At 48.9% G+C, this 16,090-nt stretch overlaps 1 protein-coding gene across 4 annotated transcripts in view; it reads left to right on the top strand.

Moving 5' to 3' along the window:
- Window positions 1-1,667: 1,667 nt before the first annotated feature.
- UBE2G2 (ubiquitin conjugating enzyme E2 G2) overlaps window positions 1,668-16,090 on the top strand; it is a 39,511-nt gene continuing 25,088 nt past the window's right edge. Inside the window, exon 1 of one of the 4 annotated variants that reach the window (XM_086676141.1) lies at window positions 1,668-1,811. In XM_086676141.1, coding sequence (XP_086532267.1) covers window positions 1,769-1,811 — 43 coding nt within the window. In that variant the 5' untranslated portion in view covers window positions 1,668-1,768. Of the gene's footprint in view, window positions 1,812-2,327; window positions 2,420-2,584; window positions 2,701-16,090 lie in introns of those variants that run through there. The other 3 variants (XM_086676143.1, XM_086676144.1, XM_086676142.1) reach the window with 3 other exon arrangements.

Raw genomic sequence — 16,090 nt, 5'->3', positions numbered from 1 at the left:
GAACAAATCAGACAGAAACTCCTTGTCCTCATGGAACATGTAAACTCTCTATTTACAGGAGACAGATAATAACAATAAATAAATTTTATATTATGCTAATAGATTATATGGGGCATTATATGGCAAATTCTATAGAATAATAGGTAGGACGTAAATGTGGAGATGAAAACTTGTTTTTTAAAAGGTGTACATGTCTTTGCATGGGAGAGCCATAAAGGAGTAAATGTGTTTACTTTCTTTGAAGCCAGGCGGTGGGGTTCTAAGAAACATAGGTAGATTGCCAAATCACAGTGGGTCATCTGGGAATAGAACCACCAGGACCTGAAAAAAAGGGCTGTTTATCCCCATGTTACACAGTCGTGCAGAAGCCTGAGAAGCAAGGAGCTGGAAGGGGTGGCTGGAGAAAGCCACTCCTAGCGTATCCCAGCTAGGGCGCCGCTGCCTCAGGGCCACGCTGGTTGGCACGTGGGCAGGTAGGTAGAGCAGGAGTTGCTACTTTTCCCTCTCTGGCCTTCCTGGAGCTCCTCTCTTCGCGGAGGGGTTCCTGTGGGGCCACGCTGATGCAGAAGAAAACCACCCTGGCGCCAGTCTTCTTCCAACCTAAGGCCTGTCTGAAAGAAGTCAGGGGGGCATCAAATGCCTTCTTCGTGGATCTTCTTGCTTTCACTGCATTGGGCCTGAAAGTCACTCTGAAATGGTCCTGTGCCACAGATGTATTTTTTTTTTTAACTTTATTTTGAGAGAGAGGGAGAGTGCGAGCGGGGGAGGAGCAGAGTATCCTAAGCAGGATCTGCGCTATCAGTGCAGATTCTGGATGTCGAGGTGGAGTTTGAACTCATGAACCATGAGATCGTGATCTGAGCCGAACTCGAGTCCCACTCTTAACCAACCGAGCCACCCCGGCGCCCCCCGCAGTGTGTACTTTAACGGATGGGTAGGATCTTCAATTTTTATCTCCGTTCTCTTTAAAGAATACACACCTGGAATGAAATCTGCTCAGGCAGCAGTTTACCTGCCCTGCCCTCGGTTCCCACCGAGTGATGGAGGCAGGATGGAGGCTGCCACCCTCCGTCTCCACACTTTGTCTCCGTCCTGTCCCCCAGGCGCCACCCTCCGTCTCCATGGACGTCCTGTCCCCGTGCTGTCCCCGGCCACGTCCCCCAGGCTCCACCCTCCATCTTCATGGACGTTCTGTCCCCGTGCTGTCCCCCGCCACGTCCCCCAGGCTGCCGTCCTCCGTCTCCATGGACGTCCTGTCCCCGTGCTGTCCCCGTCAAGTCCCCCAGGCGCCACCCTCCGTCTTCATGAACGTCCTGTCCCCGTGCTGTCCCTCGTCAAGTCCCCCAGGCCGCCGTCCTCCGTCTACCCCTCCCTCATTCCAGTTCTCCATCTCCATCCCTGGTCCCGATCCTTTAATCAGACCTTCCTGGGGCACCACCGGTAGGATGTAACCCGCTCTGGGCGCCCGCGGCTCCGGGGTCTCCCGGAAGACCCAGGCCCTCCAGGAATCTGGATTGCCGGGAGCGACGTTAACCTACAGAGGGGCAGAGGCCCTGGCGTTGGGTAGGAACCTCGGAACCCGGCCATCAGGCCGTCCCGGCCGCCGCGCCTGCGCCGCTCCCCGTGGCGGCGGCGCCACCGCATACGCGCACTCCGCGTCCCGGAAGGGTTTCCGGGTCCCGGCGTCGACCCGGAAGCAGCCCGGCGGTGGGCGGGAGAGGCCGGCGCTTGGGAGGGGAGGTCGCGCAGCACAGCTGTTGCCGGGACGATGGCGGGGACGGCGCTCAAGAGGCTGATGGCCGAATACAAACGTGAGTGCGGGGTCCGCGCCTCCAGTCTGGGGACCCGCTCCTCCCCCCCCCCACTCCCCGTCCGTCCGCCCCGGTTCCCGCTCGTCGCTCGAGCCCGCGCCCCCCCTCTGCCGACCCCGGGCCCTGCGCCCCCCTCCTCCCTTCCCCGGGCTCCCACCCGGCGGTAGAGTCCCTGCTCGGGGAGGCCCAGGGCGCGCACGGCCGTGTGTGGCGGCCTGAGTTGGTGGAGATGTGGGAGCCGCGGACGCCGAAAGCACTGAGTCATGCCCGCTTGTTCCCGCGTAGGCGCGGGGACGGGAGTTTGGTCCTGGGAAACCGTGAGCCCTAACGGTCTGCAGCCCCCTTCCTCCGCTGCGCCCACTGCCTGCTCTTGACTTCATACACGAACTCGTAAAGGGAACGCTTGAAAAAGGACAGTCAGCATCACTACTCCACGAGTTTAGAAACGCGTAAATAGTTCCACGCAGCCTTTGTTTTTGTCTTTGGCTCCTGTAGTAATTTAGAGGACTCCCTCATTCCAGCCTTAGGAAAACCGGAGTTGCCTACTGAGAAGCTGAAACCAAAAGCGTATCGAGAAAAAGCGCATTGTGATGCATTTGGGGTGAAAGGTCAGATTTGGCTTTCTCTTGAATAACGGAACAGTTTTTGAGTAGTGCCACCTGTCACGCTTCCTAGGTGGTGGCCAGAGAGCCTCCTTGGTGCTTTCCTCGCCAGGGAAAGGTTCTGATGTTTGGGGAAAGCAAAGGGAGAAACGAAAGACGAAGAACATTCCGTGTTCTGCCTTTTTACAGCCCCGCTGGGAGAGTTGCCAGGAGAGGTCATGGGTGAAACGGATGTGTGGCAGGTGTCGTGAGCTGCTGGTGGAGACAGGGTGGTCGCCCGCTTGTGGGTAAGAGAGGGTCTCTGCAGCCGCAGTCCCGGTTCAGCTGCTGCTTGTTAGCTCTCCGGCCCAGGCCTTGACCTCTGCACTTCGGTCCTCTGGGAAGGTTAATGCTTTTCAGGATACTTGATAGATAACTCTGATTTTGGTAGCTGGTGTTGTTGGGGTGACATTGAGAGTACTTTAGAAGAAAGTTGGAAGTAAACCAAAATAATGACTGTGATAAAAATAATTGGTAAAAATACACGGAGCTCAGTCCCGTAACCGGGTTGGTGGCCCTGCACGCGGAGGGTCCGTGTTCGGCGGGAGCACACCAGGGTGATTCACGTGTGGGTTCATTAAAGAAATGTTTAAACACTGCTCGCTGCCAGTGTCCCCTACAGTGGGAGTGTCTTTGAGAGACTTGGGGGCAGAGTATGAACGGAGGGTTGGGTGGGAGTGGGGCACTGTTGCCTGTGTCCTCATGGGAGACCTGGCCGGGGGTCATATGTGTGGGAACACCTGTCATTCCTGCCTTCCCCGTCCGTGCTTCGGTGTCTGTCTTAGGCTGTTTAGCCCTGTTTCTAGACTTCGAGAAAAGGTTATTTTCTTGTGTCTTTAGGGAAGGAATCTGTTAAGCCTGCAAGGGGAATTAAGTTCAGGCTGCTGCTTCAATCCAGTCTCTGCATTGTTGAACTTGTATTTCCTAACGATACTGGCGGTAGCAAAGGTTACTCTTCCCTTTACTGTACTTGCAGAAACTTCATCCGTTATTTCAACCATGTTGTCATTGTGCAGTAATAAAACACAAATAACACTTGACTTCCAAAGCCGTATCACAGAAGGGTATCGTATGCATTTTTATGTGTTGATGTGACTTCTCGGAGTCCGTGGGAAGGCAGAGCCCTGAGGAGATCTCCTGAGCTCGCCGGCCCCTGGTGATCCTGTCGGACGCTAATCTGGGCGCTGCTGTGAAGGCCCCCCCGCAGGTGTCGCAGGTTACTGAACAGCCGTCGTGCAGGTAGGGAGATCATCCTGGATTACTGGGGTACAACCCGTTAACCACACGAGGCCCCGGAACAGAAGAGGCGGGAGAGGAGAGGCAGGAGGGGGCGTCTGAGACGTGCAGAGCACGAGAAGGACTCCACCTGCCGTGGCTGGCTCTGGAGTGGTCAGGAACAGAGGGGCGTGGGTGGCCCAAGAACGTGAGACCCGTCGCTGGCCGACAGCAGTGAGGACCGGGAGCCTCCGTCCCACGGCTGCAGGGAACTGGATTCTGCCGCCAACCTGAGTGCATCTGGGCAGTGCCCTGCCTTGACCGCTGCCCTGTGAGAGTAGAACCACCTGCCCCTTCTGACACACGGAAACCGTGAGGTCATCGGTGGGTGTCGTTTTAAGACGTTGGGTTTGTGGTGATTTGTCCCATCAGCGATAGAAGATGAATACAGTATGTTACTGAGGGGGTTCTGTGGTTGCTGTATCTTGGAAACATCGTAAATTCCATTTAGTGATTCTCATCTTGTGTGAATTAGCATCCGGTTTGTCTTACCACACCGTAAGGTGACTCATTCATTGTAAAGGTGGACTTTACAGGAACGACCTTTCTGTGAAATGGGGTTTCAGTGGATTGGGATAGGGTTCAGGCATACTTTATCGTATTTGGGAATAGTCACAGGCCTGCAGAAATTTCGAGGGGGCGGAACCTTGGATATGATTCTGTACAGCCCCTGGTTTTCCAAATTGTGTAGGCGGTTGAGTAACAGAGGCAAAACGATTGGCCTAGCTCCTTACAGCCAGGAAAAAGGAGAACCAGAAAAAGAACCCAGATATTTTAAACGGGTGTCTTTGCTTGACGTTCTGTCGTCACCCATCACCCAGCCTTCCCGGGAAGGTTCAAAAACAGACAGGTATTGGGTTCTGGGGGTTTCCGTAAGAAGGCTGAGTGGCCAACAGAAGTCTGCTCTGTCGCTGTTCCGGAGGCCTGGCGTCCCGACTCAGTGTTGGCCGGGCCACGCTCTGCAAGCTCTGGGGAGGAGTCCCTCTTGGCCTCCTGGAGCTTCCGGTAGTTGCCAGCAGTTTTGGCTGTTCCTTGGCTCGTGGCGGCGGAACTCACATCTCTGCCCGTCGTCCCTCTTCTGGAGGTGCCCGTCACAGCTTTAGGACCCACCCCTATCCCATGTGACCCATTTTAACTGCAGCCCATCTGCAAAGCCCCCATTTCCAAACAGAGTCACCTTTGGAGATTCTGGGGGACATTATTCAGCCTAGTTCAGTGTTGAATAAGAACCTCAGACTTACTCGTGTAAAACTGACCTCCTGCTCCTCCTGCACCATTGCTGCTCCCACAGTCCCCGTGTCTCTGTTGGTGGCAGTCGTGTTCTTCCAAGTTTTGGGGCTCAAACCTTAGATGCACCCTTGATGACTCACTTTTTTTTTTTTTTTTAAGTGTATTTGTTTTGAGAGAGAGAGCACAAACTAGGGAAGAGGCAGGGAGAGAGAGGATCTCAAGTAGGCTCTACAGCACAGACCCCTCCATCTCAGGAACCGTGACACCACAACGTGAGCTGAAATTGAGAGCTGGACGCTTAACCGACTGAGCCACCCAGGCGCCCCGTGTTTAACTTTTTTTTTAAATTTTTTTAAATGTTTGTTTATTTCTGAGACAGAGAGAGAGCATGAGTGGGGGAGGGGCAGAGAGAGAGAGAGAGAGAGAGGGAGGGAGAGAGGCAGAAAGGCAGAATCTGAGGCAGGCTCCAGGCTCTGAGCCGTCAGTACAGAGCCTGATGCAGGGCTCAAACTCATGGACTGTGAGATCATGACCTGAACTGAAGTCGGACGCTCAGCGGACTGAGCCACCCAGGCACCCCTGTGTTTAACTTTTAAAGGATCAGCCAAGCTATTTTTCTGACTGGTTGTACCACTTTACATTTCTGCTAGCAGTGTATTAAGGAGTTCCACTGATTCTCGTCCCCTGTCCACACTTCGTATGCTGGGTTTTTACATATTTAGCTTGTTCTAGAGTGGTATGGTATCTCATTGTAGTTTTTATTTTAAAACATCTTAATTCTGCCATTTTTTGTCCTTGTTTTTCAAATTCAGTTTTTACCTTAAGTTTATTTACACTAAAAAGCAAACAAACCATCACAGTTCACTCCTTTCTCCCACCCTCCCACTGCCTTGCCTCTGGCAACCATCAGCCTGTTCTTTGTATCTGTGAGCTTATTTTTTTTGACGTGTATATATTTTAGGTACGTATAATACATATATTTTGATATATATATATATATTTTCTTATCGTATATAACCGATTTTTTTCGGTTTTCCAGTACATATATAAAAGTATGTTTACACTGTACTGTAATCCGTTAAATGTGCAATAGCATTACGTCTGAAAAGAACCAATGTACCTACCTGTGTTTGCCCCATCGCATATCAGCTGCTTTGTTGTAAGTTGATTTGACCGTATATGTGTGGGTTTATTTCTGGGCTGTTTTGTTTCTGTAATCCATGTGTCTGTTTCTAGGCCATTTCTACACTGTTCTAACTACTGCAGCATTGTATTATAGTTTGAAATCAATGAGCCTGATTCTCCAGCTCTGTCCTTTCTCACATTTGGCTACCCTGGGTATTTAATGGTTCCATGCGAATTTTCGGAGTGTTCTATTTTTTGAAAAATGTCATTGGAATTTTGATACGGATCGTATTGAATCTATATATTGCTTTGTGTAGTGTGGACTTTTTAATAGTATTAATTCTTCCATTCCATGAGCATGGAGTATCTTTCCATTTGTGTCTTCAGTCTTTCATTAATGTCTTGTCATTTTCAACAAACAGGTCAGTCACACTCCTTGGTTAAATATATTCCTAGGTGTTCTATCTTTTTAATGCAATTATAAAAGGGATTTTTTTTTTTAAATTTTACTTTCTCTTTCTGATAGTTCACTATTAGTGTATAGAAATGCAACAGATTTTGGGGCACCTGGGTGGCTCACTCCGTTAAGCATCAGACTTCGGCTCAGGTCATGATCTCGCGGTCTGTGAGTTCGAGCCCCGCGTTGGGCTCTGTGCTGACAACTCGGAGCCTGGAACCCGTTTCAGATTCTGTGTCTCCCTCTTTCTCTCTCCTCCCCCACTCATGCTCTGTCTCTCTCTTCTCAAAAATAAATAAACGTTAAAAAAAAAATTTTAGAGATGCACCAGATTTATACGTATTGGTTTTGTACCGCTCAACTTTATTGAATTTATTTTAACGATTTTCTGATGCCGTCTTTAGGGTTTTTTAATGGATAATATCTTGTCGGCCTCAGATAGTGACAGTTTTGCTTCTTTTCTTTCCAATTCGGATACTTTTTCTTTCTTTTTTTTTTTTTTTTTTTTTTTGCGTAAGCGCTCAGGCAAGAGTTTCAAATACAATGTGGAATAACAGTGGTGAGGATGGGTTTTCTTGTCTTGTTCCTGGTCTCAGAGGAAAGCCTTTCAGCGTTTCACTATCGAGTATGGTGTTGGCTGTTGGTTTTTCATCTGTGGCCTTTATTATGTTGAAGTATGTTCTGTCTGTACTTACTTTGTGGAGAGTTTTTATCATACGTGGACACTGAATTTTGTCAAGTGCCTTTCTGCATCGATTGAGATGATCATATGGTTTTTATCCTTCATTTTGTTAACGTGGTGGATTACATTGATTTGCAGATACTGAACTGTTCTTGAATTCCTGGAATAAATCCCACTTGATCATGGTGTAGGATCCATTTAATATATTGTTAAATTCAGTTGCTAATATTTTGCTGAGGATTTTCACATCTGTGTTTACCAGGGATATTGGCCTGTGACTTTCTTGTGGCAATCTTGTGGTTTTGGCATTGTGGTGACCCTAGTTTCATAAAATGTTCCCTTCCTCCCCTCCCGTTTTCTTTCTTTCTTCTTTTCCTTTCCTTTCTTTCCTCTCTCTTTTTTGTGGAAGAGTTTGAAAAGAGCTGGTATTACTTAACCCTGTTTTGAACATTTGGTAGAATTCACCAGTGAAGCCGTCTGGTCTTGGACTTTTGTTTCTTGGGAGGTTTCTGATTATTGATTCAATCTCCTTACTAGTAGTCAGTTCAGATTTTCTATTTCATCATGATTCACTCTTGGTAGGTTATGTGTTTGTTTATCCATTTCTTCTAGGTTGTCCAATTTGTTGGCACACAACGGTCCATAGTAGTTTCTTACGGTCCTTTGTGTTTCTGTGGTGTCAGTTGTAACATCTCTTTTGTCGTTTCTTTCTTTCTTTCCTTTTTTTTTAAGTATGCTCCGTGCTAGGCATGGAGCCCGGTGCAGGGCTTGAACTCATGACCCTGAGATCAAGACCTGAGCGGGTGTCAAGAGTTGGCCACGTAACTGACTGAGCCATCCAGGCACCCCATCATTTCTGATGTTTCCCTTCTTGTCTTGTCTCTGTCTTGGCGAGTTTGGCTAAACGTTTAGCACCATTATCTTTTCAAAGAACAGCCCTTAGCTTCACTGATCGTTTCTATTGTCTCTTCAGTCTGTTTCATTTATTTCTGCTCTAATGTTTGTTATTTCTTTCCTTCTACTAACTCTGGGCTTTGTTTTTTCTTTTTTCTAGTTTCTTGAGTTGTAAAATAAGGTTTAGTTGAGATTTTTCCTGCTTCTTGACAGAGGCATTTATCACTATGAACTCCTCTCTTAGAACTGCTTTTGCTACATCTATAAATTTTGGTACGTTACATTTCCTTTTGGGGGGGATCATAAGATATTTTTTTATTTCTCTTGATTTCTTCTTTGACTTATTGGTTATTCAGTAGCATGTTGTTTAATCTCCACGTATTTGTGAATATTCCAGTTTTCTTCATGTAAGTAATTTCTAGTTGCATACCGTTATCAGAAAAGATGCTTTATATGATTTCAGTCCTTTTGAATTTGTTAAGACTTATTTTGTGTTCTAACGGGTGATTTGTCTTGGAGAACATTCCACTTGCACTTGTGAAGAATGTGTATTCTGCTTTTGTATGGAATGTTCTGGTTCATCTGGTCTAATGTGTCATTTAAGGCCAGTGCTTTCTTATATTTCTGTATGTAAGTGGGATATTAATGTCCCCTACTGTTGAGTTGCTGTTTCTCCCTTTAGGTCTGTTAACATTTGCTTTGCATATTTAGGCGCTCCTGTGTTGGTTGTGTAAATATTTACAAATGTATCTTACTGTGGGAACGGCTCCTTTAGCATTGTGTAATGCCTTTCTTTTGTCTCTTTGTTTGAAGTCTATTTTCTCTGATACAAGTATAGCTGCTCCAGATTCCTTTTGGTTTCCATTTGCATGGAACAGCTTTTTTTCTTTTCTTTCTTTCTTTTTTTCAATCCCTTCACTTTCAGTGTGTGTCTTTAAATTTGAAGTGAGTTTCTTATAGGCAACATATAGATGGGTCCTATATTTTAATCTATTCAGCTCTTTGTGTCTTTTGATTGGAGAACTGAGTGCATTTACACTTAATTACTGACAGGCACGTGCCTGTTGCCATTTTTGTTGTTTTCTGACTGTTTCTGTAGTTTCTCCCTGTTCCTTTCTTCTTTTCTTTTCTCTTTGTGGTTTGATGACTTTGGTGGTGTGCTTATGTTCCTTTTCTTTATTTTTTGTGCATTTGCTACAGGTTTTTGCTTTGTGGCTACCACGTGGCTTACATATAACAAACAACTTCTGTACAGTCTATTTTCAGTTGATAATAAGTTTGATCCCAGTCTAAAGCTCAATACTGTTATTCTCCCTTCACCCCATATTTGATGTTTTTGATTCACACTTTACATTAAAAAATTTTTTTTAATGTTTTATTTATTTTTGACAGAGAGAGAGAGAGCGCGAGCGAGCATGAGTGGGGGAGGGGCAGAGAGAGAGGGAGACACAGAATCTGAAACAGGCTCCAGGCTCTGAGCTGTCAGCACAGAGCCCGACGTGGGGCTTGAACTCACAGACAGTGAGATCGTGACCTGAGCCGAAGTCGGACGCTTAACTGACTGAGCCACCCAGGCGCCCTGACACTTTACATTTTTTTAATGTGTGTGTCCTTTAACTAGTTTTTGTACTTATAGTTATTTTTACTACTTGCTTTTTTTAAACCTTCATGCTAACTTTGCAAGTGATTAACCCAGTACTTTTACTATATACTTACCTTTCCAGTGAGATTTATTCTCGCACATGTGTTCTCGTGAACACCCTTTCTTTTCAGCTTAAAGAATTCCCTGTAACAAGGCCGGGTTAGTGGTGATGAACCCCTTTAGCTTTTGTTTCTCTGGAGAGCCCTTTGCCTCTCCTTCACTTCTGAGTCGTAACTTTGCCGGGGAGAGTATTCTTGGTTGGAGATTTTCCTTTCAGTGCCTTGAATGTATCGTGCCTCTGCCTCTGGCCTGAAAAGTTTCTGCCGAAAAGTCTGCCGATAGACTTAGCATCACGTACATGTACATAACAAGTGGTTTTCATCTTGCTGCTTTTAAGGTTCTCTCCTGGCTTTTACTTTTTGGTAGGTAATTATAAGGTGTCTTGGTGTGGGTCTCTCTGGGTTCTTCTTCCTTGAAACTCTCTGGGCTTCTTGGATCTAGATGCCTGTTTCCTTCCCCAGATTAGGGAAGTTTTCAGCCATTACTTCTTCAAGGAGATTTCTGACCCTTTCTCTCTCCTCCTCTGGAAGCCCCATGATGCAAATATTAGTCTCCTTGATGTCTTATGAGCTCCTAACTGTCTTCACTTTTTGTCATTCTTTTTGCTGCTCTCATTGACTGAGTTCCACTGACCTCGAGTGGCTGATCCTTTCTTCTGCTTCATCTGGTCTGTATTTCAGTTCAGCCGTTCTGTTGTTCACTCTGCGATTTCTCTTTGGTACGTTCTTATATTTCCCATCTCTTTGTTGAGGTTTGGTGTCCATCGGTTTTTGTTCTGTTTGGTGAGTGTCTTCGTGACCATCGCTTTGAACTCCTTATCGGTAAACTGTCTCCGTTTCACTGAGATGCTTTTTCCTGAGGTTTTATCTTGTTCTTTCCTGGGAACATATTCTGTTTGTCCATTTCGCTGGACTCTCCGAGTTGGTCCCTGTACCAACTGGGAACACCCGCCTCTCCCAGTCTGGAAGGAGCGGCCTCGTGTAGGGGATGAACCTCGTCATTCAGTCCCGTCCCAGCTTTCGGTTGTCACTCAAACCTTCGTGCTGTCCCAGCACCTGTTGTGTCTTTGATACCTCCCGCAGTGGAGGGTGTGCCAAGACTTGTCATTGTCCCAGAGCGGAGGGTCTCAGCACGCAGATTCAGGGTGACTGGAAGCCAGGCCCACCGGCAGCAGCTTTTTAAGGTGTGCAAATACGTACAGTCCTGTGGGGCCTTAAGCATAAGCCCCACTGGTCACCAGAGCTAGGCACTCTGCAGGTGTCCCCAGTATGGCTGTCACAAAAATCGGGACTCCAGATGAGTGTGTAAGTTCTTTTCTGGACGATGCCAGTGAGCTGAGCTGGTGCAGGGCAGAGGGAGAGTGCCAAGGTGGTGCCATAGCCGTATTTTCGTAGAGAGCAGCTCTGTGGACCGTGGAATGTGTGTCAGACCTGAAGACTACCTCTCAGCTCCAGGACATGCAGAGAGGCCTCCTTCACGGAAGGATGGGGGAGTGTGCCTCAGCCTGCCCTCTGTGCAGTGCCCTGGGGATGGCAGCCTGCCAAAAACCGTTTCTCCGACTGTGGTAGACCCATCAGACCCAGGGATGCAAGGTCCCCTGGCCACCAGCACCAGACGATCAAGGGACATCTCCCCCCGGTGGCAGCTGTAAAAAGCAGGGTGCCGGCTGTGTGTAAAACTCCCTTCTGGGAGACATCACACTCTGGATTTCGGCAGAAGGTGAACGCGAAGACAGTGGCTGCCCGCTGAGGTCTCTGGAAGGGATCAGGTTGGTCCCAAGATGCACACCTAATCAGAAGCACACCCCGCAGGCTGCAGTCCTCATGGTCAGCTGATAGCCCTCCTGCACAGAAAGACCGGCCTCTTGCTTTCCCCGGGGGTGGTAGCTGTTTAAGAACTGCTTCTCTATTAGTTAGAGTCCTGTGGGACCCACAGCACGAGTCCGGTGGCCGCCAGAGCCAGGCGATGTAGAGATGTCCCCTGGAAGCCGTCGCAAAATTTGGGGCACCAGATCGGTTTGAGCTCCTCCCTGTGTGACTCTTGATTGTTACAGGTTCATGGGACCAGCAGCTCCGGTTTCCCTGGCCTCCAGAGCCAAGCGATCAAGAGGTGTCCCCTAGGTGACAGCCACAGAAATCAGGGCACTAGGTACGCATAAAGTCTGCCTTCAGGTGGATGCTGGTGCCCGGGAGCACAGCGGAGGGAGAGGCAAAGATGACCCCCCAGTCTCTGTCCACAGAAACAGTGTTCTGCCAGCCTCCTGATGAGTGTGAAAAATCAGACGCCTGCGCCCCGGTGGCCACTCTGATGCCAGCAGATGCACCTCCGTGAGTCTGGGCGTGGTCCACGGGCTGCCTCGGAGCTGGGCCCTGGGGAGGGTCAGTCCCCGCCCCAAGCCCTTGAAGGGAGGTTTCTCACATGGCTCCCGTCTTGGGGGTCTTGGGATGCGAGTCCCATAGGATTTCAAAGCTAGATGATTTGGAGGCTCGTTTATGCAAGCGTTCGTCTTAAAAGTTGGGGTGCTGCTGTTCAAACCCTTTACTCCTCAAGAAGCAGCTCTGGGTTTTGAGTTTCTTCCTGGTTGTGAGATACTATGCGGGGGGTCATGATGAGATTGTGTCCCAGCTTCTGTTGGCCACTTCAGTGTGGTTTTCTTCTCATTTGCTTGATGTGCAGTTACGACCCAGCCAGCCTTAGTGTGTTTTGGGGAGCAGATTGTTCCGTTTGTAGCTGTAGACTCCATGTTCGTGGGAGGAGGGGCGCCGAGGGTCTCACTGCATCGCCATGTTCTCCTTGTGGCTTTGATTTGCGTCTCCCTTGTGACCGATGACATTGAGTGTCGTTTTGTGTGTTTATATGCCATCATAAGTGTCTTGAGTCTTTTGCTGATTTTTAATCATGTGTATTGTTTTCTTATTAAGTTGTAGGAGTTCTTCATATACTGTAGCTACAAGTCTTTTGTTGGATATTTTGTAAATATTTTCCCTTAAACCATGGCTTGCCTTGTTTTAAAAATTGTGGAAGAAAAACATGATTGTATCTTACCAGTTTTTTTTTTTTTTAAGTTTATTTACTTAGTTTGAGAGAGACAGAGACAGCGCGAGTAGGGGAAGGGCAGAGAGAGAGGGACAGGGACAGAGACAGGGAGAGAATCCCAAGCAGGCTCCGTACTGTCAGTCCAGAGCCTGTGGCGGCTACTTTTTAAGCCACTATTAAAAATATGTTTTTAACGAATTAATATTCTCAAGGGGTCAGTGGCATCGTTTTTGCACATTTCTCTGATACTAGGATTTTGTTTTTCTTTTTGAAGCTGTTTTTATGAGTAGACACCAAGCTGTCGGTGCAGGTGTGTATTTTGGAAATAAAACGAGTGTCGCAGAAACGTCCCCCGTGTTACTGTAACTTCCCTGACCACTAGGTGCCGCTGTCGAATAAGGATGCGGCTGGGACTGCAGCCCGCCGGCTGCCCCTCCCCGAAGGCCCTGGAAGGAGGGCGCGGGAGGGAGGCTCCAGGGGTGGGTCCACAGATGAAGAATGAAGCAGCCCTTTTTGGAGTGAGCCCCCCCCACCAGATCCCTGGAGGATGAGTCCCCCACCCCCAGCAGTTTATCACTCCTCTGTTTTAATTTGTCCGATGTTATGCGAAGGTGATTGGCCTGGATTTCAGATGACTGGGTGTGTAGCTCCTGGTGAGCAGGGTTCTGGGCTTCCCTCTCCCGGTTGGCTGTCACGCAGACGCCCGAAGGGGGACTGAGACGGTCAGAGTGTGTATTCCTGCGCCCGAGGGGCTCAGCCTTCCTGGCACTCGACCTCAGCTGCACTTGACTCCTGCCTCCTCGCAGTGCTGGCTGCCTCGCCGTTTGTCCCGCGGCACTGGCCTCGCCTTGGGGCCCTCGCTGCCCCTTCCTCTTCCTCCCGCGTGCTGGGCTCTGGTGCCCTTGGCAACAGACGGGGCTCTCCCTGTGCCGTTCTTGTTTCCTGCTCAGGGTTTCTTAGCAGGTGTTACTGGTGCTTCGAATGAAGTAGTTGTCCTCGTGTGCACGTTCTCGTGGCCCCGTCCCCCTAAATGGCAGTAGCATTCCCCGGTCACCGTGGACACCGACGGCGGCACCCGAATTTCCCAGTGTCCCCTGGGAAAACTCCAGCAACTGCCACCAGGTCCCCGCGGCTCCACCTGTCCCTGTGCACACAGCCCCCAAGTTTCTCCTGCTAGTGTCCACTCTCCCTTGAGCTTCAGACTCGTCTGAGATCTCTCCGCTGGTCTGTTTTCTAGTCTCCACCTTAATGTGTTTAAATGAGAATTCTTGCTTTCCCCTCAGACCTTCTCCTTCCCCTCCCGTCCCGGTAATAGTGCTGTTCGCTTAGTTGTTTGGGCTGGGGACCTGGGACCAGTCCTCACATGTCACACCCATTTCGTCCCTGTCTGCGGGACAGACCCCCCAGAGTCGCCACTCTGACTCGAGCTGTCACCTTCCCTGCCTGGACTGTCACAGTAATGGCTTAAAACTGTTTATTAGCCTGAAATACAGCCGGCATAGGGTTCAGGTTCAGCTCGGTGAGCTTCTCAGAGAGAGCATCACCACCCAGATGAGCAGGAAGGCTGCCAGCCCGCCAGAACCCCACTGTGCGGGGCCCCCACTCCACCAGAGCAGCTCTGTCTTCATGGGGTAGTCACTGCTTTGCTCTGTGTTTCCACCGAAGCATGCATTCTTAAACATTGTCGTTTAGAGTGCCTGTTTTTTAATGGATGTAATCCATCTATAAATGTAGTTACATGTTGTCTATTCTCCTTTTTCCTTTTTAAAAATTTGTTTGTTTATTGTTGACAGTGTGAGAGCAGGGGAGGAGCAGAGGGAGGGAGGGAGGGAGGGAGAGAGAGAGAGAGAGAGAGAGAGAGAGAGAGAGAGAACTTTAAGCAGGCTCCGTGCTGTCAGCACAGAGCCCGCTGCGGGGCTTGATCTCAAGAGCTGTGAGATCATGACCTGAGCTGAAACCAGGAGTTGGGCCCTTAACTGACTCAACCACCCAAGCACCCTGTGTTGTGTATATATATCTGGCTGTGTACGCATATGTATAGTGTATTATGTGTCGTGTGTGGTACGGGCCTGGTTTCTTTTGCATGACTGTGTCGCGTGTAGCTGTGTGTCATTTATTTTCACTTTTGTTCCACTGTATGAATTCACCACAGTTTCTTGACCTCTTCTATTGCTAGATATTTGGGTGTTTTCATTTTTTTTGGCTGTTACGAGTGATGCTGCTGTAAACATACAGCAAAGACACAATGGAATATTTCTCAGCCATAAAAATGAAATCTTGTCATTTGTGACAACATGGATGGACCTTGGGAGCATTACGCCAAGTGGGATAAGACAGAGAAAGACCGATACCAAATGATCTCACGCATGTGAGATCACAGAAGGAGAGTACAGGTTGGTGTAGCCATGGGGGCTTAGCAGGTGGACGACATGGGTGAAGGGGTCAGAATACAGACTTCCAGTTATAAACTAAGTCCAGGGGATGTCACGTACGGCCTGGCGATGAGAGTTAACAGTGCCGTGTTGTGTATTTGAAAGTCGCTAAGGGGCTAGATGTTAAAAGGTCTCATCAAAAGAGAAATTTGTGATTGTGTGTGGATGGCTGTTAACTTGCCGGACTTTGCTCATTGCGGAATATATACGAATATCGGCTCCCTGTGTTGCGCACCTGAGACTAATATGACAGTGTAAGTCAATTCTGTCTCAGTTGGAAAGAAAGGAGCCCCCCTCCGGCATCACCTTCACCCTCAGGCCTTTCTTGCCTCAGGTGGGCGTGTGTCTTTGTATCACTTTACCACCTCCCTCACTACATTCTTCAGTATGTCTTTTCATGTGTGTTTCCTTACTTACTGGCTGTCTTCCTTCACTGGAACGGAAGGGAAGCCCGTGGAAGGAGGGGCCTTGTCTCTCCTTCACCACTGCGTCTGCGCTGGCCGGAGGAGTGGGGCCTGGCAGCCGCGTGGGTAGCGGCTGGCCCCTTCTAGTCCAGCTGGCCGAGGGGCGTGTGGACACCACTGCCCCGGGGCTTCGTGCAGCCCCTCAAAGCTTCAGATAGGACCAGAGGGCAAATGTAAGTAAATACCATTTGGATGAGCGATTCCGCGATTAGAATTGTAACTGGGCACTTTCCAGGACATCAGATTACGTGGCAAAACAGAGACGTGACACGCTTCCAGGCCAGCGGTTAGAGCAATATTTTGATGACACCGGTGAAGTATTTAGTTAGAGTGTCCTGTGT

This window comes from Puma concolor, chromosome C2, assembly GCF_028749965.1.
Source record: "Puma concolor isolate L17-30 chromosome C2, mPumCon1.1.hap2, whole genome shotgun sequence".
Lineage (NCBI taxonomy): Eukaryota > Metazoa > Chordata > Mammalia > Carnivora > Felidae > Puma > Puma concolor.
Note: the sequence above shows the minus strand (reverse complement) of the source record. Positions and strands in the feature narration are given on the sequence as shown.